Source organism: Notechis scutatus, chromosome 13, assembly GCF_049901735.1.
Source record: "Notechis scutatus isolate UNSWTSFEM ecotype Mainland chromosome 13, rNotScu1.2, whole genome shotgun sequence".
Taxonomy (NCBI): domain Eukaryota; kingdom Metazoa; phylum Chordata; class Lepidosauria; order Squamata; family Elapidae; genus Notechis; species Notechis scutatus.
Window position 1 is genome coordinate 788,827 of NC_142021.1, and position 25,890 is coordinate 814,716.

Below are 25,890 nucleotides of genomic sequence, written 5' to 3' on the forward strand. Positions count from 1 at the left end.
GTTTGAACCGTGGTTAGGGAGTAGTGCCTAAGCGGAGCCATGAACCGACGGACAGAAATACGTTCCAAGTTACAACAAACCAGCATTTCTTTTTCCCCTAGATGGCTTGTGAAAAGGAAGGAAGGAAAGAAGGAAGAAGGAAGGGAAAGGAAAGGGAAAGAAAGAAAAAAGAAAGAAAAGGAAAGGAAAGAAAAGGAAAGAAAAGGAAAGAAAGAAAGAAAGAAAAGAAAGAAAAGAAAGAAAGAAAGAAGAAAGAAAGAAAGAAAAGAAAAGAAAAGAAAAGAAAAGAAAAGAAAAGAAAAAAAAGAAAAGAAAAGAAAAGAAAAGAAAAGAAAAGAAAAGAAGAAAAAAAGAAAAGAAAAGAAAAAAGAAATTTTCGGTGGGCCACTCCTGGGATGCAGTTGTGCCTTTGGGAAGATGTGCAGGACATGAATCTCCCCCCCTTCCCCTTGTGCCTTGCACGGTCCCTCCCAGCGAGGAGGGGGGCTCAGCCTCCAGAAGAAAAGGGGAGGGAGAGGGGAGCTGTTTGGGGCCGTCCTGCCCTTCCCTCTTCCTACCCTCCCATTCCCACATGAAACCAGATTTAATGCAAACAAGCTGGCCCGGCTCAGAGCTGCCCAGGACGCTGCGCAGAGCAGAGGCGAGCAGAGCCCCTCCAGGCACCAGGCGCCCCAACCGGGAGAGGAGCCGCCCGCCTTCCCACCTCCTTCTCCCCGGGTGAGTCCATGCCAGGCGCTTCTCCTGCTTGGGGGCCCAGCTGGCTCCCCTCAGTTGGGGTCTCTCTGCCACTCTCCCTGGCGATGGGGAACTCAGGCGGGGTCCTGCCACCCCTCCCTGCCTGCCAGGCGCCGGGGGGGCAAGAGCCTGCCTCTGCCCCTGTTTTCATTCCAGGTGTGCAGAAAGAGCCGGCAGAATTCCCCTCCTCCTCCTCCTCCCCTTGCATCTGGAGGGTTGCCACTGGGAAGAGGCGAGAAGGTTGGGTAGCCCAGGGATGCTGCTGTCCGGTAGACTTCAGAGGCCAAAGGAGGCTCTCTGCAGACCGACGGGGAGACAAAGCGGCAAACTTTTGCATACTCGCAAAGGCGGCTGCCTCCGATGCCCACAGCCGTTTGGCTGCCTTCTCTTGGCGCCCACCTGCCTCCCCAAAGCTGCAAAACTTGGGTTGGGGTAGGCTCGCTTTTGAGGGGAGGTCAGGGGGTCCAAGCCCTCTCGGGCTGATCTCAACCAGTTCTCTTCTCTCTCCATTCCCCCCCATTCTCCCCCACAGAGAACCCTCCTCTATCCAGAGCCCTGAGGGTAGCTTTTTTGGGTGGCTGCATCCTTCCTCTGACTTGCCTGACTTCAAAATATTCACAAGAAGTAAATTTGAAGGGATTTGCCTTTCAAATCACGCATTCCTCAATTCTCTCTCTCTCTCTCTCTCTCTCTCTCTCTCTTGTGTTTTTGACTGGATTCCGTGAGCCCAAGTACAGATTAGCTGGACGTGGTTCTGGGGAGCCCAGGGGGCAGGAAAGTACAGGAGAAAGCCCCCCTTCCCAAAATAAAGTAGATTCAAACATCCCCTATTGTGGTCCAGATTCTGCAGCTGGCTCTTTGGGAGGGGGCTTAAAGTGGGGGGCCTGGGATCCCGAGTGGAGTCTGGACTGTTGATTTAATTGCCGTTTGATAATTTGTTCCTGCCAAGCAGAGTTGGAGAGCTCTCATATTACAGAAAGCTAAAGTGGGTTTAGAGAATATGTTATGCTTTGGGGGAAGGAAGGAAGGAGGGAGGGAGGGAGGGAGGCTGACGAACTATGGAGTCTGAGCAAAGCCACAGGGGTTGGAAGCAGTCCCAGGAATGAGGACTTCTTCCCAGATGCTGGATAAAAAATGTCGAATTTTTATTGAGGTATCTTAAGCTTGCTGTTTACATCAAGTTTTAGACAGCTGAGCCTTCACCCTCAGCAGCAGTCTACCTGTGACCACCAGAAATGGGAATGGTGTTGTCGGAGCTGCTCAGAAACATCTGGCTGGCCTCTATTGAAGGAGGAGATGCTTAAAAGGAGAGGGGGGCGCAAGGCAGATTCCCCCCCCCCATTAATCTGCAGCTTCTCAGCCTGGGGACGCAGTGGATTCGGGGTGCCAGGCAGGGCCAAGGGCTAGTTTGGGGAGCCAGAGAGGGGGCTCTCTGATCACAGGGCACCGAGGTGTCCCCCTACCCTTTGGGAGGGGGAGAGAGGCAGGAAAGAAAAGGGGGCAACTGGAAGGTGAAGGGTGTTTGATCACAGCATCCTTCATGAAGAAAATCCAATCAAACTCAGAGGAGGGAGATCAGGGAAAATTTGGGCCCTGGACCGCAGAGGAAACCTCCCTGGGGGCTCCAGGGGTGGGGGCCTGGCCTGGGGAAGCCCCCCCTCCAGGTGCTCTGGGCCTCCTCTGATCCGCCACAATCCCCAACGTTGCTCTGATGAAGTTTTAGGGGAGCTGGGCTAGAAAGTGAGAGAAGGGGGCCCGATCACATCTGGCAGCCTGTCCAGGACCCTCCAGCTGTTCCAGCCCCCCAGACAACCAGATGGCCAGACCACCCACTCTGGGGGCTGCAGGAAGGCTCCAGGCTGGGCAAAGCGGGGGGAGGTATTGCCCTCAGCTGGCCAAGAAAGGATTGGCTTTCAGTTTGGCTGCTTTTAGCAAAACATCTGGAATCTGGGAGAGAAAAGGTCTCAAAGCCTCAAGGGAAGGGTTAGCTCCTGGCCACGTGCAGAAGGACATCCCTGCACCTCTCCCTGAGGACCCTGGACTTCCAACCTCTTCTGGGTTTCCAATTTAAGACCAGAGAGAAAGAGACAGACAGAGGAAGAGAGAAAGAGAAAGAAGGGAGAGAGACAGAGAGGGAGGGAAAGAGGGAAAAAGAGGGGAGAGAGAAAGAGAGGGGGAGGGAGAGAAGGAGGGGAGACATTTCTTGAACTTTCTTTCTGTTTAGATCTACCGGAGAGGTTAAGGGGGCCTACAGTAAACTTCAGCCACCCGGGAGAGCAGCTCCGGGGTTCTTGAGCTGCCTCGCATCGCTCAGCCCGGCTAGCCTTTCCGTCCAGAGTCCCCAGGCTGAGGAATGTCTCCCGCTGCCAGCTGTGCTCTGCTCAGGCCAAATCAGGAGACTTAAACACCACCGACTGTCTCCGGAATGACTGAGAGCGACCGAGGCTGCAAACCGACTCTGGGCACGGAGCGATGCCCGTTTGGATTCCCCAAACGGAAAAAGTCCTTTGCAGGCCAGAAGTTCTCCGGTCTCCTTCTCCGGACAAAGAGCATTGCTGTTCTCCTGTCAGTCTGGGCTCTGAATAACTTAATTGCCCCCCTCCCACTGCAGAGACACCCCCAAATTAATGGACAGAGGTGAATTAATGCAGCCGCGTCTAACGCTGAATCGGAGTTTTGGGCTGCATCTCTGCGCCTGTGAAAGCACCTTAGCCCCGGCCAGACCACCAACCTAGGGGATCCAGGGCTCCCTATCTAGCTGCCATTCAGGAATTGGGGGTAGAAAGTGAGGGTCTTAAGCTTGGAAACCCCTTCACGCTCGCCCGTAGCCTTCTGCAGGGACTCATCCTGAATACCAAGGCAGACTCCCCCACCAAGGACCCTGAGCCGCTATGGAGAAGCCTTGCTTTGCATCCTCTGGCCTAGGACTTAAAGCTTCAGGGTTGGTTTGTTTTTGTTCCAATCACTGCAGATTTTAGAATAAATGAATATTTTTATTACCCTCACAAATCAGAATTGCAAACAAAAGAAAGCATTAGAAATGAAGTAAAAAAAACAAAACAAGATGAGCTATTACAGTTGCTGGAGGCTCATAGACTTTACGCAAGAACAATGCAAAATAGGCGTTTGGTGTTGGGGAAGGCAGGGAATAGACTGAGGGGCCCAAATATTTGATTTTCGTGCATGATTGCAATTCTTCGGACTGGTTTGTTTTAGCTCTGAATTTATTTTTGGTGTGGAAAGGAGAAAAAGGTTTCTTTGATTCAGATGCTCTGAAGAATAACGGATCCCTTGTGTGTCCTTGTGTGTTTTCTGTTTCCCCCCAGACGTTGGTGTGATCCTCCGAGCCTTGCCATGGCGGCCCTGCAAGACCTGTGCCTGCTTCTTCTCTTGATGTCGCCCTTTGGTGCCTCCAGATCAATTCAGAACCTGGTCCTGGAAGACAGCGAGGGGAGCGGGGACAGCGAGGGGGCTTCCCCCGGCCCCACTTCTGCCAGGGCGACGCTGAGTGCGAGTCCCACCTCAGGGAGCCTGGCGGTCGATTCAGTCAACGGAACGTTGCACTCCTTCAACCTCCTGGACGGCATTGTGAACTTCTTCCAGACGTACATGCTCCTGATCCTGGTGGTGGGCTCTCTTCTCCTCATCTTCCTGTCCATCGTGTGTGCAGCCGTCATCACCCAGCAGAAGCACAAGGCCTCCGCCTATTACCCCTCGTCTTTCCCGAAGAAGAAGTACGTGGATCAGAGCGACAAGGCTGGGGGAGCCAAGGCCTTCAGCGAAGTCCCCGAGAAGACGTCCAAGGACAGCCAAGAGGAGCCGGTGGATTCCACCAAGCAGTTGCAGGCGGACATCTTAGCTGCGGCCCAGAACCTCAAGTCTCCAACCAGGGTCGTGGCGAATGGGAAAAGTGGCCCCGTGGAAGACCCACCCGTGGAAGGAAAAGAGGAAGGGCCCCAGAAAGCGGAAGACGTGGAGGAGGGCAGCTCCAAAGAAGAAGAAGAAGAAGAAAAAGAAGGAGAAAAACCACCCACTGAGGCTGAGCTGCCTCCAGAGACATCAGCGCCAAACAATTTGGTGGATGCTGAGACCAAAGAAGAAGAGGTCCCATCGCTGGTGGTGGAGACCCATCCATCTCCTCCTGAGGAGCCCAAGGAAGCCCCACCACCCACCGAGGAACCTGCCATGCCTGCCTCCGAAGGGGAGAAGGAGCAGAAGGAAGAGCCCAGCGCTCCACTGACTCTCGACCCCACAGAAGAATCCAAAAACTGAATGGGGGTCACTTCCCATCACTGGGGGGGGAGGACAGCTGACCATATGAAATCTACAGGAATCTGTTTATCAAATAGAAGGGAGCAGATCTTTTACCTTACCTGCAAAGGAGACAAGTTAGCCACCTCCCACCCTCCCGAGAAATACCTGAAAGTTCTGCATTCCTGCCGTTTTGCTTTAATGGACTTTCTCCAGTTATGCAGACTTGCCCAAGTCTGCTGCCCTCCAGCTGCAGAAGACCACGGCTTCCATCGTCCCCTGCCAACCTGCCCAGGGAGGTGACGAGAGTTGCTTAACGCACCTGGGGGGAGGGGAAGTTGAGTGGCCGCAGCGTCATAATGTCGCTACTCAACCAGGTATCACTGAGAAGGTACGGTAGAGCTTATTTTAGGAGACCCGTTGAAGACACATCGTCTTCAACGGGGTTCCAGGATTCTTCTGGAGGAACCATCCCAGTATCGTCCTCCAGGACTTTCCCACTTTCAGGGAGAACATACCTGCACATACATACATGCTTACGTAATGTTTGAGGTGGGCCCTTCGGGTGAGCATCTAACTCTATATCAGTCCCTAATTCTGGACCAAGGTTGTGTGCACAGATGATTGGTCAACCTTTCTATCAATCATGAAGTCATCCAAACCTCTTTTTCTTCTTCTTCTTCTTCTCTCCGATGCGGATGAGATCTTCTTTGGGCAAACTTGAAGTTATTTCACACCTGTGTTTCTTTTAAAGCAATCTTGGTTCAACTCTGTTTAGTTGTCCTTTATATCAGTGATTAATTCATTTACTTTTAGTATCAGCTCTGAAAGTTGAACTTATGGCGGTATTTAGTTTCAGAACGGTCAACCTGAAATCAGATTTTTATGTACAATTTCCAGCCAAGCAATGACAACAATATAGGATCCACCACTCAGTCCAAGTTTTTTTTTTTTTAAATCTGGTTTCTGAGAATCCTTAACTGTAAGTTCTCCAGATGCTTTAGGAGATCTGATTGCTCAAGACAACCAACCTTGGGGAGAATCTGATGACGTTTCTGATAATCGTTCCTCTTAACGGTCTACAAATATTCAAACTTTTGTGTGGAGGGGAAGATACTGAAGACTTTCATGAGTGAATGAAGCTCAACAATGTTCAATGTTCAATCCTGAATTTTTTCACTTGTCAAAATGGTTAATTTTCAGAGGCCTCATATTTTTCAGCATTTAAACACACTGAAAATGTTTTCTGGGCATTTTTAAACTCAGCTATGGGGTGGAGGGAAGACTTTTGGTCAATTTTTAAAAATGTTTTTATATTTTGACTGGGGAACATTGGATTTCAGATTTCCAGGTGCTAATCTTCCTAGGCCAACTAGAAAAATATTTCAGTAAGTCTTAGAGCTGAAGCAAGTGAGATTAACCTGGTTTGCGACAAGCCTTGAAGAAGCTGGGTGCCAGGAGAACTTATTTGCAACAAAAATTCCTCCTTGGTTTTTCCCAGCCTCTTTGCAAAGGTTCTGCTGATATTTATGACTTTTCCTCCCACTGGGCTCTCCCAGGATGATCCTTGTAATCCTAGTAAAAACATCTATAAATTTAGCTGACAAGAGACATTTATTGTAGTTTTGAGGACTTATCTGGGGTAGGGTTTAGTAGGTTGACCCTCTCTGGCAGGGTCTCTGCAGTCCTACACTTCAGGGCCATTTCTGAATGAGAGACTCTAAGGGGGGGGGCTGTCAAAGACAATATTTGGAACTTTGCAACAAGCTAAACCCCAACTGGGTTAGCATGAAGAGGGTCTGATGAACTTCTTTCTCAGCATCTCCTTCTACAGCTTCCTAAACCTGAAAACACGAGGAAGGGCAGAGTGTTGATAAAAGCACAAAATAGACAACTTCACTTTCCAGCTGTTCCAACCCAGCCCATGGGTGGCTAAAGTCCAGGAGTGGCAGAAACTAGATGCCCAAACACCTGGAACTGTGTTTCTCAAGCTTTAAGGTGTTTTGCACTTCAGCCCCCAGAATTCCGCAGCCAGCACGGTTTAATTGGTTGATATGGCCAATGATTTAAAAGAACAAATGGCCCAAATTCAATAAAATGCCGTGACTGTGATGTTCCCTTGCCTGAGGCCCCCTTCAAGCCTACAGTGAGTCCAAATGTATTTTTCTCCGTTATAGATGTATGTCCCATTAAAAAGAAACGATGAAGCAGGCTTGTGTGGATGTGTGGATGAGGACTGGTGGTTCTCTCCTGGGATTCAAAGAGGAAATGGCTGGCATTCTTGGGCCAGAAAGAAAGAGCATCCTAGGGGCCTCCGGGTGGAGATGGCTCCCCGCTTCTGCCTTGCCTTCCATCGGGCGCATCTCTCCCTTCTCTGCATGCTCTCAACTCCCAGCGCAGCCCTACTTTAAAACCCCCAGTCCGTGATCTGCTTGCGCAGCCTGTCTCCGGTCTACGTCAAGGTCCAGAGAAAGCCTTAACGTTTGCCATTTGCAAAGTTCTCAGAAGCAGAAGCAACGACCAACCACACGGCAAGGTCAGTTGCCAACAAAACACTGACGTGTGTCTGCAAAGGAGAGATAGGAGTTGTGTGTGAAAGCAAAAACAATCCTCCCCGATTATTTCTCTCCCTCTCCCTTTCTTGGAGCACCGAACAGCCGAACTCGGGAGCATTTGGTCAGGCTGTTTCAGGAACAAAACCTGCAACTCTTTTAAAGCCCTGAGCACAGGTTGAACAGCAAACAAAGCTGAAATTTGTGCATTAACAAGCAGGTGAAATAAAAAAAGGCTACAGATCAAATCTCCGAAGAAGGTCTTTCCCACAGATAAAGGAACAGAAACCAAGAGCAAAAAGCTACAGCAAAGTCAGTCTATCCTGTTGGCTCTAGTACAGGTCTTAACATGGTGCGTTCCCTAAATGCTTCTTCCCCTGGGGGGCTCTGAGAACTTATAAAAGGGGACCTATTTCCTGGCGTGGGTGGGAAGTGGTGATTCTCACCAGGCTCTGGCACCACCACCTGCCCCTTTTGATAGGGCTTGGTGGGGGGATAAAGACAGCCTGGCTCAAACTTCTGCTGTTCGGCCCGGCAGAGCACGCGAAGAAAACGTGAAATGCTGATCTCGAATTCAGGAGAATGGCTGCTTGGAGCACTGAAGGTTTGGGCCGCTCCTGGAACAAAGGGAGGGTTGTAATTTAGCTGTTGCTGTGGGTTGTCTGTGGTCGGCCTGGTCCGGATTTAGAGAAATCTGCCCAATATTTATGACAGGCGGAGAGAGTTGGAGAGAACATCTACTCCTCTCATTTCTGACCGCCTGACTTCAAGGAGAGCGTCAGCCCAAGCTTTTCCGCCTCCCTCCCTTGCACTGTGGTGGCCCTTTGCCAAAAGCCCCTTCCCATCCATCTGCGTTTAAACTGGCCTTGCACTTTGTCATAAACCAGGACGTCGTCCCAGCTGGCATGATGTTCCACCAGAACAAATTGCATTAGAGTTTAGGGGAGCAGAGATTGCATTTGGGGAGCATCGGGGAAGGTTTAAAAGAGAAAAGCGATACTGTGACTCTCTAAGTTTTGTTTCTTGGAGAGCTTTTAAAAGGGGGGGGGGGGCTAGAAAATCCTCTGCTACGGAAAACTTTTGATTCTAAAACTTGGGTGAAAATGGGAAGACCAGAACGGGTCGATCCAGCCCTTTTGACAGAGCCTTCTCTTCAACAGAAGGGGCTCTTCAGATCCAAAATATTGCAAAGTGGTTTATTTTTAAGCATCTCCTTTTTGCCTTTGAATGGGGAGGCCTATCGTTGACCGGGACGGCTTCAGAGTGGATTATCCAGTTGCTGGGATCAATGGCAGGCAGGCAGGCAGACGATGCTGCTTCGGCAGCTGAGGACTGTTTTGGTTGGAAACCTGAGCCGCCGATAAATCACCCCAAATACAGGGTGGCAGCTGGCACTCAAAGACAGGAGGGGTGAAGAGCCTTTGCCTGTCTGCCTGTGTGTCAGCCTGCCCTTCTCCCTGGCCTCTGAAGAATGCGGAGGCAGGTTTTGCTGGCTGGGGTAGCCTTTGCAGAAGGGAGGAACTGCCTCGTTGGGGCTGCCCCCATCCGATCAGCCAGCCTGGACGTGTCAATGGACCCCCTAACTTAAAGAGAGCCCCCTCTGGCGCCTTCAACACAGCCTCCTATTCCTATTAGGCTGGTATTTTTTGAAAAAACCGTCAAGCTGCCATTTTGCATGTGCTGAGAAACAGGTGTATATTCTGCTCCTCTTTCAGGCTGGTATTCCGGTCTATGTCAGACAGTCCAGATCTACCAGATTTTGGGAATGAACAGATCACAAGCTGACCGATATCGCCAGGCAACAGGGGGGAAAGTGCCAGATTTCCAATGTCACTAGGATTGATAAAAAAAAAAAACGTGGTTTCCAGGCCTGGTACAATATTTCTCAAGCTTGGTGGCTTGAAGATGCGTGGATTTCAACTCTCAGAATTCCCCAGCCAACAAGCAACTGTTCGCTGGCAGATGCGTAGTGTGGCCTCATGGTTAAGTCACCAGGCTAGAAGGCAGGAGAGGTGAATTCTAATCCCGCTTAGGCATGAAAGCTGGCCGGGTGACTTTGGGTCAGTCCCTCTCAGCCCAGCCCAGCCCAGCGGATTGTTGTTATACAGACACAAGGAAGAAGGAGCACTAGGTATGTTCTCTGCCTTATAAAAATAGTAAAGGTGGGATGTAAGTAAAGAAAACGCAAATTAAAAGAACTCAACGTTCTGTGGAACAAACATGTATTATCTCTGCATGTGTACAGGTTGAACAGCAAACAAAGCTGAAATTTGTGCATTAACAATCAGGTGAAATAAAAATATATTCCTTTCTTTATAATTCCAATCTAGAAATAGCAAAACAGAGACAGCTTTACTGTACTGATCAGGTCTATCCCTTGTGTTAGGGGAATGTGAACCCAGCAACATGAAACTACACTGCTGTTTTACCCCCCAAATTAATGACCAAAAATGTCATCATAAGCCCGAAGAGCTTCCATACTGCTCTAAATCTACCCCTGGAGGGAGAACCCTGGGATGTCATACATCACTGCTTGTCCCTGGGGACTCAAGGATCGTACCTGAAGTGGCCCTGGGACTTTTCTTGGTAACCAAGAGGCAGCTTTACATCCCCACCCCCACCCACCCACCCTTTCAGTGGCCATTCTTAAGGCTATAAATCAAATCTCTGAAGAAGGTCTTTCACACAGATAAAGGAAAAGAAGCCAAGAGCAAAAAGCTACAGCAAAGTCAGTCTATCCTGTTGGCTCTAGTACAGTCTTAACATTGTGCGTATGAGTTGTGCGTCTCTCCAAAATGTTGATGGATCAAGCTCCTAAGGTATCGCGCTGAGGCTACAAGCGGAATAAAGGGAAGCTGGCTCCCAGGTCTTGAGGTGCAAAGGAGCCCTACATGCTGGCTGTGCTCTTCTCAGGTCCAGCAGGGTTTGGCCCCTGCTTCAACTTGTAATCTGCCAAGGCGGCCTTGATGGCGTCTTCCGCTAGCACTGGGGAGAAGGAGAGAGAGAGAGAGAAACCGTCAGAGCTTGGAAACACGGGATGCTGCTTCGTTTTCCGTGGGGGAAACAAAGGGTTCCAGGAACGCAATGAACAGTGAAAATCCTACTCACTTGAGCAGTGCAGTTTTACTGGCGGCAGGCAAAGCTCTTTAGCAATATCCGTGTTTTTTATCTTCAAGGCTTCATCAACCTGAAATTGACCCAAGTTGACAGTTTAGCAAGGCCTGGGCAGCTCTTTCCCAAGGGTCTCGCTTACAAAGAGGTTCTCACTTTCTTTTACATGAGAATATGCCCCACCAAGGCTGAAGGCTCACAAATGTCCTCAAAGAAGGGACTCTTAATCAAATATGGCCAAGGGTTTGAAATGGACAGGACGTACCGTCTTGCCTTTCACCCACTCCGTCGCCAAAGAACTTGAAGCGATTGCTGACCCACAGCCAAACGTCTTAAACCTGGCGTCAATGATTTTCCCGTTTTCATCCACCTCGACCTGAGGGCAGTTACAAAGACCCCAATTACCGGCCAGCGCAGGGCTAACAGAAAGGGGACAGGCTGGGCAGGCGGAGCTGCCTGGGGAAAAGCCGGGCCTTTGCTTACTTGCAGTTTCATGACGTCTCCACAGGCCGGAGCCCCCACCAGGCCAGTTCCCACGTTTTTGGCCTTCTTGTCCAGGGAACCGACGTTTCTGGGATTCTCGTAGTGATCTACGACCTGAAAGGGCAAAACCCAGACAACCCTTGAGCAGCCGAGAGAGAAGGCTCCTCATAGAAGGAGAGAGGCAAGAGAAGCCTCCCCCAACAATAATCCTCCCTTCCCCCTTTCAGCTTGTTTGGGGGTGGTGACAGGGCTGGAGGGGCTCGGGAGGGTTTTCCGCCCACAGATCGCTGAGAAGCCACCCAAAGTTGGGTTCCAGGCAATCGGGGCTCTTAGGCTCCCCTCTCTCTCCCCCCAGGATCAGGCCCAGCCAATCTTGGGGCACTGGAGTTTTGCTAAACACATAAATATTTGCTATATTCTGTAAGCCGCCTTGAGTCGCTGTGGGTGAATAGGCAGTGTGTGTGTGTGTAGCGTATGTATGTATGTACGTACGTATGTATGTATTTATACACACACACAATATATATATATATATATATATATATATATATATATATATATATATATATATATATATATATATATATATATATATATATATATATATATATACACACACACACACACACACACACACACATACATACATACATAAACATATAATATATATCCTGATATAAATTTATATATCCTTCGCTGGTTTTCAGGGAGAGGCGCCACAAGAGGGGGAAAAAACAGGCCGGAGGAGGGAGAGGGAAACCTCACCGCCCCCCGGGCTCTCCTTCTTTCCTTCTCCTCCGCCCACTGCAGACAGGAGCCACCCTGCCCGGCCTCCTCCTCCTTCCCTCCCTGCCCGGGACAGGCGCGTCTCCGCTTCGACGGCTTCTCCTCTCAGCCTCTCCTTTGACAGCCGCGAAAGGGGCGGGGCTGAGGCTCCCGCTATCAGGAGCGATGGGAGTTGTAGTCCCTCGGGAGGGGCGCCGGACTCGCCTCCCGCCTCCCCTCCCAAGGCCCAGCCCACCTTCTCGTGGTAGCCGGCGGCCGGAGGAGGCCGGGCCAGGCCGGGCCTGAGGAGCACCGCGGCCCTCACGCCACTCGCCCGCAGCGCCGCCATCTTGTCCCTTTCGCAGGCTCTGCGCTGCCGCGGCGGGGGACGCGCGCAGTGTCAATAGAGGGCGGGGCGGGGCGACGCGCCCGTGACGCCATCAGGTCGCGCCAAAAAGGCGCGGAGCCGCTAAGTCACACTCCCCTTAGCCTTCGAGGAGGGAGGTTAACCGCTCGCTGCCTGGCAGGTATTTCTGGCGCCGTCGTGGAGCGCGGCCGCGGGAAAGAGTAGGCGAGCCTCCGCGTTAAGGGAAGCAAACGCTGCCACCTCCCCCGACAAAATCCGGCCGTTATCATTTCACTTCGGTTTTATTTCACTTTAATTCTGCCCCCTCCTCGTGGCGCATGGATTAGTTGCCCGCCTCCTGAACGGTGGGAGGGGGCGCTTGCTCCTCCCAGGAGTCTTTGCGGCAGCCAGACTCGGTTCGACCGTCCCTTGAGGCCCCTTCCCCGCGGCCGTCTAACTCAAGTGCCTGTTTGGAGCGGGACCCCTTCCCTTCCCGGGGTTCTTCCCGCGCCATCTCGGCCTGGAGCGGAAGATCCCACTTAAGGCCGAAACCCCCGTCTCTTTCAAGGTTCGCGGGTCCGGCCCTCTCCTTGGCGGGCTCTTCCCCGTTCAGGCGTCGCTGCGGGCAGCCCGGAGTCTCGGCGCACGCGCGAACGTGCCCTGGACGCGAGGTCATGGCGGGGGCGGGGCGAGGGTGGCCCCCGGGCGCGATGTCGGACGAGGACAGCTCTGAGGCGGAGGACATCGCGGAAGCCATCGAGCTGCTGGAGGAGGTGGGCGGCATCGACGACCTGAACGCCGCCGCCGCCGCCGCCGAAGACGAAGACGGCCACCGCTTTGTGGAGCCGGAAGGCGAGATCGTACGCCTGCAGTTGATGGTGAGAGGGGCGGGGCTTCGGGCAGGCAGGCCACGCCCACAACTCTTTCTGGTTTGGGGGGCTCCTTAAAATCCTTGGAAATAGGAAAGCATGAAATTGGGGAGGGGCCCTGAAGGCTGTGCCCCTGCGCCGGGAGCCCCTTTGTGGGCCCCAAGGCCTTGGGGGGGCTCCTCCGAAGGAAGGCGGCTTTGGGGGGGGGATTGCAGGGGGGGGTCGAGCAGGGACCCCCCTGCTTTTCCAGTACGGGTAGTCCTCGATTTACGACCACAGAGGGACCCAGAATTTCCATTGCTAAGTCAGACAGTTGTTAAGTGTCGCCCCACTTTGCAACCTCTCCTGTGAAGTCAGTAACAAATTAGTAAGTTCACCATAGTTGTTAAGGTAATAACACCGTCAATAAGTGAATCCGGGCTTTCCCAGTCAGCTTTGCTTGTTGGAAGGTTGCAAAAGGGGATCCCAAGACAGCCCCCCCTAACACCCCCCCCGTCATGAACGAAGTTTGGTCGGTTTGGACCGAAGGAAGCTGCAGAGGTTGTAAGTACAAAAACGCCTCCTGAGTCGTCGTTCCCCCCAGTGCTGCAGTAATTTTTGATCGGCCACTAAACAAGCGGTTGCAAGTCAAGGACTGCCTGTCCCTTGCACCGATAACGGCACAGCGCCGACCACGGGTTTTGCCTCCTCTGAGGATGCTCCCTAGGCCGGACCTGTTTGCTAGTCCTTACGTCCTGCAGTAGTTGGTGCGAATGTTGAGTTGATCCCTCTTCGCCTTGCAGAGACCGAGTTGGAATTCTAAGGGATTAAGATGCTGCTGAGAGTCGCAGATTTCTTTCCCTCTTGGCTCCACTCTAAACAGTCCCTCCGCTGCAGGCGTTTCTTGGCCTAACACTGGATTAGGGATTCCTAGGGCAATCCGTGCCCCGTGATCTGCCTTAGCGCCTTGACTAGAGACGGTCCCAAGCAGTGGCAGATTTATGCCTGGCCCAGGATAATTCATGTCCCGCATTGGAAACCCCTCATGGTCTTTGTGCCTGTTCCATAAGTAAAATTTGCCAGGATGGTACTAATCAATAGCTTTTAGCTAGGTTTCTGTAGAACCGTGTAAATAAAGTTACTGTTTTGACAATGTTTTTTTAGCTGGACAGAAATGCCTATGATTACAACTCTCATTTGGCTCTGATAAAAATAATGCGTGATGAAAGCGACTTCGCGCTTCCGGTAGCCCGCCAGAACATGAGCGAAATTTTCCCTCTCACTGAAGGTAGGCAAAGTCTTTTGGCCTCGCAGAAATTCAAATCTTGATATACCCCATTTCGTTGTATAAAATGTAAATTGAAATCGGATATTGAGTGATCACCCCAAAAAAATTTCCTCCATAAATGAAATTGTTAAAGAGTTGTTACTGGTAACGTTTGCATATAGAGTGAAAGGGTCTAACATGCATTTTCAACGGAACCATTTAATAAGAATAAACAGCTAAGTGGTTATCTTTCCTCTCTCCCTTGATGTTGTGGCAGAGTTTTAAAAATACTGCTGTTTGTCTTAGTGATTCTGTAGAAAATAACCAGACTTTGCATTCCTACTTCCAAAAACCCCAAGAATACTTTAGGGGAGATATACAATCCTGATGTATTGGAGGTGGGGGCATATGCACTACATTTACTTAATCACATTTTGTACTGGACAGGCGCCGTCTGCACCAACTGTGAGGTAGAATTGAAAACTTTAGCAGAAAAACAGCTGGCTTGTTCATTCATTCTAGACTTGCATTCACACGAGTCACATAGTTCTGATAGCATCAGAGAATACATACCCCTAGGTGAAAATGTACAGCGATTTGCACTGCTGTGGATCCTGTTAAATGTGCTCATGCTGCTGTTTTTTAAACGAAGGTGGTTCCTGTGCCATGGCCTTGGCTTGTTCCCCCAGATTGGGGGGGGGGGGAGAAATTTGGCAGTTTGAAGCGGGGAGCAATATTCAAGATTGGCTCAACCCCTACAGAGTAGAAGCTTTCCTGGCAAACATTTTGTGGGGCTTTTAAATGAAAGCTGAGGTTTCTTAATTACGTCGCCTGTTTTATCTTCTTTTTTTCTGGGTTGCATTAAAAATGGCAGCTTTGCTGTACTTTTAGTTAAAATTACTAGTGATTTACTTGTGGCACCACTTAATTGCTGCCAGATGTTTGGCGCCATCATGATGGAAACCAAACAAAACTCCAGAGCATTTACTTTAGAGAATTATTTAGGTTAAATTTGTTTCAGAGAAGATTTTGGTTTCTTGAGATGTAAGTAGAACGTAGCTGTGTGAACATCTGTTCAGTCGTAAACCCTGTTGAATTTAGTAGAACATACACATACCTATATTCTATTAATAATCACTGGTAATTTTAACTAAAATTACATATATATTTGACCCTGCTTAGTAATATGTTATTTAGCAATATCTTTTTCCAGGTTAATCTGTGGTAGCTTCCTAACCCTCTCTGGCTTTGTCCCATGTTCACAGGGATGTGGCTAGACTGGCTGAAGGATGAGATTCGGAAGCCTAGAGAGACTGATCGGGAAAAGATTTACGAACTTTTCGAGAGAGCCGTGAAAGATTACATCTGTAAGTTTACTTTTAAGTGGATCTTCTTTCATGCTCAAACAAACGGAGATAAACAGCACCAAAATAGATAGGTTCAAGGCAACAGGTTCTCCAAAGGACTTACTCTGCTGGAGGAAATGAAAAAAATTCAGAGTTAACTTCAGCTTCCTTCCGCAAAAGCACTCAGAAGTGATACCCCCTCTCTGCCCCCCGCTGTGGTTGTTTTCTAGGTCCTCAAATCTGGCTGGAGTATGCCCAGTACTCCATGGGGGCCATCGGCCAGGAAGGAGGGATTGCGAGAGTTCGCGCAATCCTAGAGCGGGCGATCATCGAGGTTGGCCTCCACGTGACCAAAGGAGCTGCCATTTGGGAGACTTACCGGGAATTTGAAAACGCCATTTTGGCGACAATGCAGGTAAGCCCTGGCAATGCTGCACTGGAGTTGCGTGGAGTTAGTCCAGGTGATGGTTTCCCAGAGAGCGTTTGTGTTTGGTAGGAAGTCAGAGGAAAGACAGCAGTGGCATTGGAGCATTTAGGCTTTTATGCACTGTTCTCCAGCACCCTCTGGGCGGTTTACCATCTTGAAGCATTATTTGCATGTTTGCAAACCCCAACAGTCCGGGTCCTCATTTTACCGACCCTCGGGAGGATAGAAGGCTGAGTCAACCTTGGACCCCGTCAAGGATCGAACTCCAGGCTGTGGGCAGAGTTTTGCCTGCAGTACTGCCCTTTAACCACTGCTCCCCCAGAGCTTGCTTGGATGAGACCTCAGTCCCTGGGCATCGCTCAGCAGTGCCGCTCCCTAAGGCAGGATTGGGAGGCCTCTTCGGCTAATTATCCATGCTCCTCTTCTGCTGCTTAGGACCAAGGCTGATAACTGTGCTTTGTTCCACCCCTGGCAGCCAGCACTGGACAGCGTCGCAACGCCTGAGCAGCAGCAGAACATCAAGGCACAACTCCAGAAGATCCACTCGCTCTATCGTCGGCAGCTGGGGATTCCCTTGATGGGTGAGGATCATTTATTGCTTGCCTCTCGACCCCAAATCCTTCGGCTTCTTTTTTTAAAAAAAAAATTCGATACAATTTTTTATTAATTACATTTCTTAGTACTTAATCGACATCGTGTTGTCTGGGTATTTTAATTTGCTTAGCAATACAGATGCCATTCTTACTCGCCACCCCTTTCCCCCCCCCCCCAAACACTGGTAAAATAAGCTGCATGTTTGATCATGTTCTGTGCCTTCTTTCTGTTTAATTTTCAATTTAAGTCTGTCCGTTTCTGCACAATCTAATATCTTCATCTTGCGGTGTTTCTTTATTTTTCCAATAGTGTGCAAAGATAATCCTCGCTGCTAAGACACGTAATATAAAATACATACTTTTCTCACCAATTTTTTTCTGATATCATCCCTAATGAAAACAGTTCAGGTTTAAAATCGACATGTTTCCCTATTACGTTTTCTAGTCACTGTGTATTTTTGCCCAAATTATTATTTTTTGTTCTAACACAAGTCCACCACACAAGGATAAAATGTGACTGTTTTTTGATTACATCTCCATCATTTGCTAGACCTATTTTTAAACCTTTTATCTAACCATTTAGCTAAGGTCTTTTTTTTAGCTAAAATCCTTCGGCTTCTTGTTCCTCGGCTCCAGAAGGAATTGGTGGCTGAGTTTTGCACAGGGCACCCCAAGCCAAAGCAACCGTAGTGGGGCTTAAGGCGAGGTGAGGGATCGGGAGACTGTGTTCCCCTTCCTGGCTGACATGGGCTTGTCTCCCTCCCTCTCTGGAGATATGGAATCAACATTTATGGAGTACGAATTCTGGACTGACGAGCCGATCCCACACACAGTGCGGCAAAACTACACAAGGGCTTTAAGGCAGTTGGAGAAATACAAGCCTTACGAAGACGCCCTGGTAAGTGGCTCCCCTCACAACCCCTCAGCTTCGCCGGGCCCGTGTGGCCGATCGTCCTTGAAGGCGCTTCCTTCCAGAGGATGGTGTCTTTCCCCGGTTCCTGGGCTGGGCTTCCAACTTCCTTTCGAAAGGTATTTTTTATAGGGCCCCGTGGGAAGACTCTGGAAGTTACTGTCAAGATTATCAGGGAAGGAGGAACAAAATTGCTTTTAAGTCTGTGTCAAATAGGTTTTATCTCACTGGTCTTCTTTTTCAGAACTTTCTGGGATTGTCCCCCTTTCTCCCCCCCCCCCTTTTTTTTAAATTGAGTTTTACGCTGAGCAATGCAATGCAACCTTTTTTTCTTCCTAATGGGTCCTTTCCCCTGTTCCACTTCCCCTAAAGCGCTTTCTTCCTCTCTTGTTGTTCCAGCTGATAGCTGAAGCCCCAAAGCTGGCCGAATACGAAGCTTACATCGACTTTGAAATGAAGATCGGGGACCCAGCTCGCATCCAGCTGATCTATGAGCGTGCCCTGAATGAGAACTGCCTCGTGCCAGACCTCTGGACTCGCTACACTCAGTACTTGGCAAGTGCCTCCCATCAGCAGGCCTCCCGTCCTCCTGCGAAAGAGCTTTCCTGCGTCTAGTCGGTTGTCCGGGTTAACCAGAGCAATTCTTGTTAAAAGAACTTCAGAACCTTAGGAAATTTGGATCTCTGGGGGGACACAGAGCAACAGGTCTGCAGAAATGCCTCATCACTGATGATTTGATATTGCTACTCTGCAGAGGGATCACTGTCCACTCGATGTGGCCTTTGGCCTTTCCTGTGGCTTCTGGGACTTTTAACAGAAGCCCCCTCCCTCCCTCCCTCCCAGATATCCTTTCTATCCGGTGAGGTGAGGTGTTGCAGCACCAAACGCCCCCCTTGTGCATTATGTAGGACCACAGTTAGCCTGGCTTTAAGCCAGCTTTAAACGTGCTTCCTTTTGTAGGACAGGCAGCTGAGGGTGAGGAGCCTGGTGCTTCCTGCTCACGAGCGAGCTGTCAGGAATTGCCCCTGGACCGTCAAGCTCTGGAGCCACTACCTGATGGCCTTGGAGAGGCACCGGGTGGACCACGAGGTGATCTCAGGTAGGATCAGGAGGACCCCCAGGGCTACGAAGGGCTTCTCCTTCCTGAGGCTGGTGGGAGCTTCACAGCCTCGGAGGCCACACAACGCTCCCGTCCTGTTTACCTGGTTTTTCTTCAAGCTGGAGGGTTGGCGGGTTTTATTTCTTTAACCCGGAGCATCTCTGCCTGCTCCTCCCCAGGCCCTGTGCCAGGGAGGGAGGGAGGGTGTGGGCTGGGCCCCTCTTTCTCTGAGGGCCCCACCTGGCTCAGGCTGAGAACTCACAGGTGTTGAAGCTGTGTCCACCCTTATGTCTTCTTCTATGTGTTAGAAACCTTTGAAAATTCCTTGAAACCCGGTTTTGCTCAGGCCACCGATTACGTGGAAATCTGGCAGGCGTACCTGGATTACCACCGGAGGCGGGTGGACTTTACCCAAGGTAATGCTGTTCGCGACCCCCCTCAGGCAGCCCCTGGGTTTGGCTTCGTGCTTCCAGATCCCAGCAAGGAGGGGATTTTTGCCCCCCCACCCCCCTACTCCATTGGAGAAAGCACCCCTGGCTTCTAGAAAGCTAGTGCTCCAGGGGTGGCTTCTGAATGGCCGCGCTCTCTCCTTGCTGTTTTTCAGACTCGAGTAAGGAGCTGGAAGAGCTTCGCTCCACCTTCGCTCGCGCCCTCAACTATTTAAAGCAGGACGTCGAAGAACGTGGGTTGCCTTTTATTCAGGAAACATTGTTTTTCTGCTGCGGGTGTTAGCGTTGCGACCAGAAATAACCATGGCTGAATTCTGTTTGCCTGCAGGGTTCAATGAGAGCGGAGACCCTTCCTGTACTATCATGCAGGCCTGGGCCAGGATCGAGGTGACCTTAACTCGCCTCTCTTGTTTGGGTTCCTTCTCTCACCTCTGGGGGGGCTGGGTGGGGGATATTTTCAGATTATATTAACAGGGGCCGCCTCCCTCCTCTAGGCCCGCTTGTGCAACAACATGCAGAAAGCACGAGAACTCTGGGACTTGATCATGGTCAAAGGGAACTCAAAGTATGCCAACATGTGGCTGGAGTATTACAACCTGGAGCGGTAAGAGGGAGTCTCTCTTCCTTTCGGGGTTGCCAGCAGTGGGGGCTTGGAGGCCCGTCCTGTTTGGGTCGGAGGTTCCGCTTAAGTCTTCCCGGTCAAACGGATGAGCCAGTGACATCGCCGTAGCCCGGATGCGGCGCCTTTCACGTCCTCGTCAAGGAGCAAAGGACGGGAGCTCACCCAGCCACGCAGCAGCCCTGTGGTCTCAAGTGTGGGCTTTGCCGGCCTCCCACCCAGCACGGGAGCCACCATGCTGCAATGGGTCGTGGGATGCCTGGAAATGAGAGCTTAGTCACAGATTGTGGGGGGCTGACGAGGAGGCCTTGATCCTTCCCGTCCCCAACCAGGCAGCCCAGAAAGGATCCATTGCTCACTCCCAAACGAATGCAGGTTGTGCTTCCTGGGCCCAGCTGGAAGGGAGGAGTTTTTTGGGGGGGGACACCTGCTGTTTCCCACCAGGGCCTCCCCAGCGGTCCTTTCCATGGGCGCGAGGGAGGGGTTTCCAAGGTTTGGCTCAGCTGTGTCTCCTTGGCTGTTGGTGACGGCATCTCTGCCCCCCTTCGGTCTCCCCTCTCTGGCTGCAGGGCACACGGGGATACCCTCCACTGCCGGAAGGCTTTGTACCGGGCCGTGCAGTTCACCCAGGACTACCCACAACAGGTCTGTGACATGCTGCTCACACTGGAGAGAAACGAAGGTGAGCAGCGCCCACTTCCTGCTCCGGTTGGTGGTTGGGAACTTTTGAGAAGGGGGAATAGAATGGAATAGGAATTGGGATAGGATAGAAAATAGAATAGAAAATAGAATATATAGAAGAATAGAATGTAGAATAGAATAGAGTAGAAGAATAGAATAGAATATAGAGTGGAATAGAATAGAATAGAAATATTGGAATGAAATAGAATAGGAAAGAATAGAATAGAATAGAACAAATTTAAGAATAGAATAGAAAATAGAATGTATAGAAGAATAGAATATAGAATAGAGTAGAAGAATAGAATGGGATATACAATGGAACGGAATGGAATATAGAATATACAATATAGAATAGAATTCTTTCTTGGCCAAGTGTGATTGGACACACAAGGAATTTGTCTCTGGTGCCGAAGCTCTCAGGGTCCATAAAAAGAAAAGAATAAAATAGGTTCATCCAGAACCCTAAGAGTTGGGTCCTCCTTTCCTCTCCTCTCGCAGGCACTTTAGAAGACTGGGATGCAGCGGTTGAGAGGACAGAAACCCGGCTGGCCCGAGCGAAAGAGCAGAGAGCAAAGGTGGGGAAACCCTCCTCTTGGAAGGAGGAAAGGTGGGGTGGAGGGACCTCGGGGTGAGGGTCTTACCTGCCCTTGGAAAGTCCCCTCTGGGGACGAGCAGGAGAAAGTCGGGGATGCAGCTGAAGCAGGACGCAGGTGCTTGGCTGCTTCAGAGTGGCGGGCGGCGCGGTGGATGAGAAGAGCAGCCTTCAGCCCCCTCTGGAGGGATTCGGGGTGGGAGGGGTTTCCCTCCTAATTCTCTTGCCCTTGTGGAGGGTCGGCACGGCCCCCCAAGGGCCTCCCGCGTTCCCTTCCGGCATTGCCTCCTAACGGGCCCCCTCTCGCCTGGCTCGACGGCCGATTTACAGATGAGTAGAATTAGAATAGAACAGAACGAATGTTAGAATAGAAGTAAAATTAGAACAAATATTAGAATAGAACAGAATTAGAATAGAATAGAATAGAATAGAATAGAATCTTTATTGGCCAAGTGTGATTGGACACACAAGGAATTTGTCTTGGTGTAAATTCAACAGAGTTGGAAGGGACCTTGTAGGTCATCTAGTCCACCCCCCCAAAAGCCTCAAGCGATGGAGCCACTTGCAACTTCCTGCCCACAAAGCTGCAGCCATGAAAGGGGCTGCGAACGTCTTGCAGGGGGGAATGAAAAGGCCCCGGGTGGATCTTCTGCTCACGAGGCCGTTTGCCCTTTCAGGCGGCAGCGAAGGCGGCTGCCCTGGCCAAGCAGGAGGAAGAGAAAGCGAATCGGCGCAAGCAGGCCCAGGCCCAGGCCCAGAAGAAGGCCCTCCAAATGGCCCAGTATCCCAGAGCCGGCAACAAGCGGGAGGCAGACCGCGATGGCGAATGGATGGAGGACGGTAGTGCCAGCCTGGCTTTGGCCCTGTGCTCTGCTGGGGGTGGGGGTGGTGTTTGGTGCTTGACCCCCACAAGAAACATTGGAATTGCGGGGAGGGGAGAATCCTAGCTTGGTCTGACTGGCCTTCTGGCAAAACACAAAGAGCCTAAGGCAGAGCCTCTGTGACGCAGTGGGGAGAGTGCAGAACTGCAAGCTACCTCCGCTGCCCGCCAGCTGCCTACAATTTGGCAGTTCAAATCCCACCAGGCTCCAGGTTGACTCAGCCTTCCCTCCTTCCGGGGTGGGTAAAATGAGGACCCAAATTGCTGGGGGCAAATAGGCTGACTCTGTAAACCGCTTAGAGAGGGCTGGAAAAGCACTTTAAAGCCGTCTATAAGTCTCAGCCGTCGTGCCAGAACGGATCAAGTGCCCGGGTTCAGCTTAGTGGGCACAGAGGCAGCCTGGCCAGGAGAGAGGCCCCCCTCCATGCCTCAAATGCCTGGGAAAGGGTTGGGTACGGGTACCCCAGGAGGGTACCCCAGTACAGCCCCTCTCAGGGCTGCTTTCACGCTCGTGGATCGGCGGCTGGGAGGGGGAGCCCCTCAGGGGAGGAAAGCCTGTCCTTCGCTTGTGCTTCCCCTGCGGCCACAAAGCTTTTAAAGGTAAGTGCTGGGTCCGACTTGGAGCTGGTGGTGCTGGGGGGGGAGCCAGCGTTGTCCAAAGACATTTCTGGGGTCACGTAACCGGTGTGACCCTATGCCGAAGGCACCCAGAACGCTCTTTCCTTCCCTCCTTCCTTCCCCATTGGCTGGCATAGGTTGCTTTCAAACGGCTAGGTCAGAGATCCCCAACCGTGGCCACTTTTAAGACTGGTGGGCTTCAACTCCCAGACTTTCCCCAGCCAGGCTAGCTTGCTCTCTTGTGATCCCTTCCTCTGCAATCTCTCCTCTTTGGGGAAGAGGAGAAAAAGAAACAGACACGGCTGGCTGGCTGGGGAATTCTGGGAGTTGAAGTCCACCAGTCTTAAAAAGTGGCCGAGGTTGGGGACCCCCCTGGGCTCGGGGCTGGGGAAGTTAACGGGAGCTCAGCCTGTTGCACTGCGCTTGGGTCTCAAACGCAGACAGTCAGCTTTCTAGCTGAGGCATCGCCACCACCTCCCCTCACCCGGGGTGGTGGTGGTCCTTGGCGACCTCTGACCCCCTTCCTCTTCCCCTGAGCAGAAGAGGGCTTCAAGAAACCGAAGTGGGACGTGAACTTGGGGTGGATAACTGAAGAAGAACAGCAGGAACAGGACGCGCGGGAGCTGGAGAGGAACATAGAGCTTGAGGTTGAGCTGGGCCTTTTCGGAAAGAAGGACGCCCCCAAAGTGCTTCACGACAGCAAGAAGGAGGGTTTCACCGTCTTCGTCAGCAACCTCCCCTACCTCATGGGCAAGCCGGAGAAAAAACTCCGACGCCTTTTTGCCAAGTGCGGGGAAGTGGCCGAAGTCCGCCCCATCTTCACTAACAAGGGCTCATTCCGCGGCTACGCCTACGTGGAGTTCAAGGACGAGAGGTCGGCTCTGCAGGCCTTCGAACTGGACCGGACCTTAGTGGGAGGCAGGCCGATGTTTGTCTCTCCCTACGTGGATAAAAGCAAGAATCCGGATTCCAAGGTAACAACAACCCCCCACCCCCCGTCGCCCGTGGGAGTTGGGGGAGGCAGGGTCAGCCGGTCCGCTTGCAGAAGAGGCAGCGGCTCCTGAAGGACACAGAAGCCTTGCACCTACGAAACGGAGGTGGGAGATTTCCCTTTGGGCCTGAGGTCCCCAAGCGAGGCAACTCCAAGACTGGTGGACTTCAACTCCCAGAATTCCCCAGACATCAGCTGGGCAAGCCTCCCTTTGCTTTGCTGACTGGGGAACTCTGGGAGAGCGCGCGCGCACACACACACACACCCACACACCAGGCCCGTGCTTGAGTTTTCCTCCCTGGCGTTCTTCTCCCTCCTGAAGGTGTTCAAGTACAGCACCAACCTTGAGTTGCACAAGCTGTTCATCTCTGGCCTGCCCTTTTCGTGCACCAAAGAGGACCTGGAGGAGCTCTGCAAAGGGCACGGGAATGTGAAGGATGTCCGGCTGGTCACCAACCGGGCTGGCAAACCCAAGGTGGGCTTTTTGGGGGAGGAACTGCCCGGCCCTGCTCCCCCAGGGCGGGCCCGGTTGGAGAGCTGTCTCTGGGACAGGAGGACCCCCAGTGTGCCTATCGCCTGCCTGTCTTTTTCCCTCCCAGGGCTTGGCCTACGTGGAGTTTGAGAACGAAGAGCAGGCCTCCCAGGCACTCCTGACCATGGACGGGCTGACCGTTAAGGACCACGTCATTCACGCGGCCATCAGCAACCCTCCGTCCCGAAAATCTCCCGAGAAGCCGGAACCCCAAAGCCAGATGCCGAGTTCCCGGAAGGCTCCTCGCAGGTGAGTGTTTGGAACCCAGCACACGCCGAAAAGGGGCTTTCTTGGACTTTGTTTTAAGCGAAGGGCGTTTCTTTAACCTAAGCGCTTGGCGGTGTTTCCACCTGGGAACTTTTCGGGTTGCTGGGAGATCAGTTTTTATTTTAGGTGTTTTTATACTTACTTACAAACGTCAGCTAGGTTTTTAAAAAAGATAATTATGTGGATAGTCTCGTTTCGAGAAATTGGGGTTCTGGCTGCTGCCTGGTGGGCTCCCTCCCCCAACAGTGCTGAGACTTTCGAATCTTCTGCGCCCCTTTTGTAAGTGCCCTCGATCTGCTCCTTCCACAGGCGTCGCAAGCGGAGAACCCAGCTGGTGATGGTCCCTCGCGCCTTGCAGCGTCAAAACAACCCAGCAAACAATGGCACGTTGCAGAACCCGCCCGCCAAGCCCTCCCCGTCTGGGGAATGGCCCAAGAAGATGACCAACGCGGACTTCGCCAAGATGCTCCTGCATAAGTGAGCCGCTGCCCTTGACCAGCGAAGCCAGGGGGGCTGCCAAGGCCCCCCTGGAAGTCACTGGCTGGTCTTTCCCCGTAGCAGACGCTGCAGTCCATCATGGCTCCCCCTCCTGTTCTAATTCGGACTTTTGTATCCGCCAAACGCCTGAAGAGGGAAGGGTCGATTTCCCCCCCTTTGAAGTACCGTAGGGCCAAGTTGTTGAGTTAGGGCTGCAGGTGCGAGGAATTTGTTGAAAATGGCTTTAAATGCTCCCTCATATTGGGGGGTTTATGTGGCGAGCGCTCACTTTCGAGGCCGAACGCGCACAGTATGTTTAAATAGTTGGGTTTTTTTCAGCTGTTCTCCAAATGAAGAGTTTAATGTGAATTGAGCCTCGATCTGGTTTATACAAAGCCCACCGCAGGCGCTGAGCTACGTCGGGGAGCCTTGCGATGCTGCCTGTGTTGTGCGCAAAAAAAGGCCCCGGAACGAGTCCAGCGCCTCCTCGTGTAAGAAAGGCGTATAAATAGCAGATGCGAGAAACTTCACCATAATGGCCTATTTTCATATTGGGAGGCAAAGGGTTGGCGTTTCTACCGGCCCGTTTGCTCAAAGTTGAGTCTGTTTTTATATATATATATATATATATCTGTACGTAACTCACACCCGTCTTTGTGGAAGTGACAAGCCCACGCTGGCTACTTTTGAGCTTTTGCTGACCCGGCACTTGAGGGAAGGACCCACTGCTAAGCTTGGAGGTTTCCGTTTGCCTGGTTCCTGTGAGGGTCTCTAGCCAGGCCCAGTTAGGTTCTTGAGATGTTTAGCTTGAAATGTTTCTTTCTTTGTTAAAGAAAAAATTTGCATACAATATAAAGCGTGAGCCTTCATTAAAATTCTTCTTGCAAGTTGACTGAGTTGTTGCCTGCTTGACCTGCTGAATCAAGATGAGAGGGGTGGGCTGTTTGCAGAAACAGAGAAGATACTAGGGTATTTAAAGATTTTTTTTTTTTGCATTTTGAACCTTTAATCACAATTCTTAGGGGGACCCTCCGTCACTCTGTTTGTAGGA

At 51.4% G+C, this 25,890-nt stretch overlaps 3 protein-coding genes across 3 annotated transcripts; 2 read left to right on the plus strand and 1 right to left on the minus strand.

Annotated features, from left to right (window-relative positions):
* The first annotated feature begins 495 nt into the window (after positions 1-495).
* TMEM119 (transmembrane protein 119) lies at positions 496-7,195 on the plus strand. The gene is made up of 2 exons (XM_026685513.2): positions 496-717; positions 4,062-7,195. Exons 1-2 carry the CDS (start codon positions 572-574, stop codon positions 5,005-5,007), a joined length of 1,092 nt encoding a protein of 363 aa, XP_026541298.2. The 5' UTR covers positions 496-571; the 3' UTR covers positions 5,008-7,195.
* Positions 7,196-9,743: 2,548 nt separating this feature from the next.
* On the minus strand, positions 9,744-12,277 carry ISCU (iron-sulfur cluster assembly enzyme). The gene is made up of 5 exons (XM_026685537.2): positions 12,154-12,277; positions 11,133-11,246; positions 10,915-11,025; positions 10,647-10,725; positions 9,744-10,523 (listed from the first exon to the last, which is right to left on the minus strand). The coding sequence occupies exons 1-5, from the start codon at positions 12,244-12,246 to the stop codon at positions 10,426-10,428; spliced, it is 495 nt and encodes a 164-aa protein (XP_026541322.1). The 5' UTR covers positions 12,247-12,277; the 3' UTR covers positions 9,744-10,425.
* Positions 12,278-12,336: 59 nt separating this feature from the next.
* SART3 (spliceosome associated factor 3, U4/U6 recycling protein) lies at positions 12,337-25,731 on the plus strand. Its single transcript, XM_087942537.1, has 20 exons — positions 12,337-12,424; positions 12,812-13,121; positions 14,256-14,379; positions 15,624-15,725; positions 15,935-16,119; positions 16,607-16,712; positions 17,498-17,622; positions 18,034-18,189; positions 18,595-18,733; positions 19,042-19,149; positions 19,338-19,415; positions 19,511-19,569; positions 19,677-19,786; positions 20,371-20,483; positions 20,981-21,057; positions 21,752-21,914; positions 23,113-23,546; positions 23,886-24,038; positions 24,163-24,344; positions 24,672-25,731. The coding sequence occupies exons 2-20, from the start codon at positions 12,918-12,920 to the stop codon at positions 24,841-24,843; spliced, it is 2,790 nt and encodes a 929-aa protein (XP_087798663.1). The 5' UTR covers positions 12,337-12,424; positions 12,812-12,917; the 3' UTR covers positions 24,844-25,731.
* Positions 25,732-25,890: the final 159 nt, after the last annotated feature.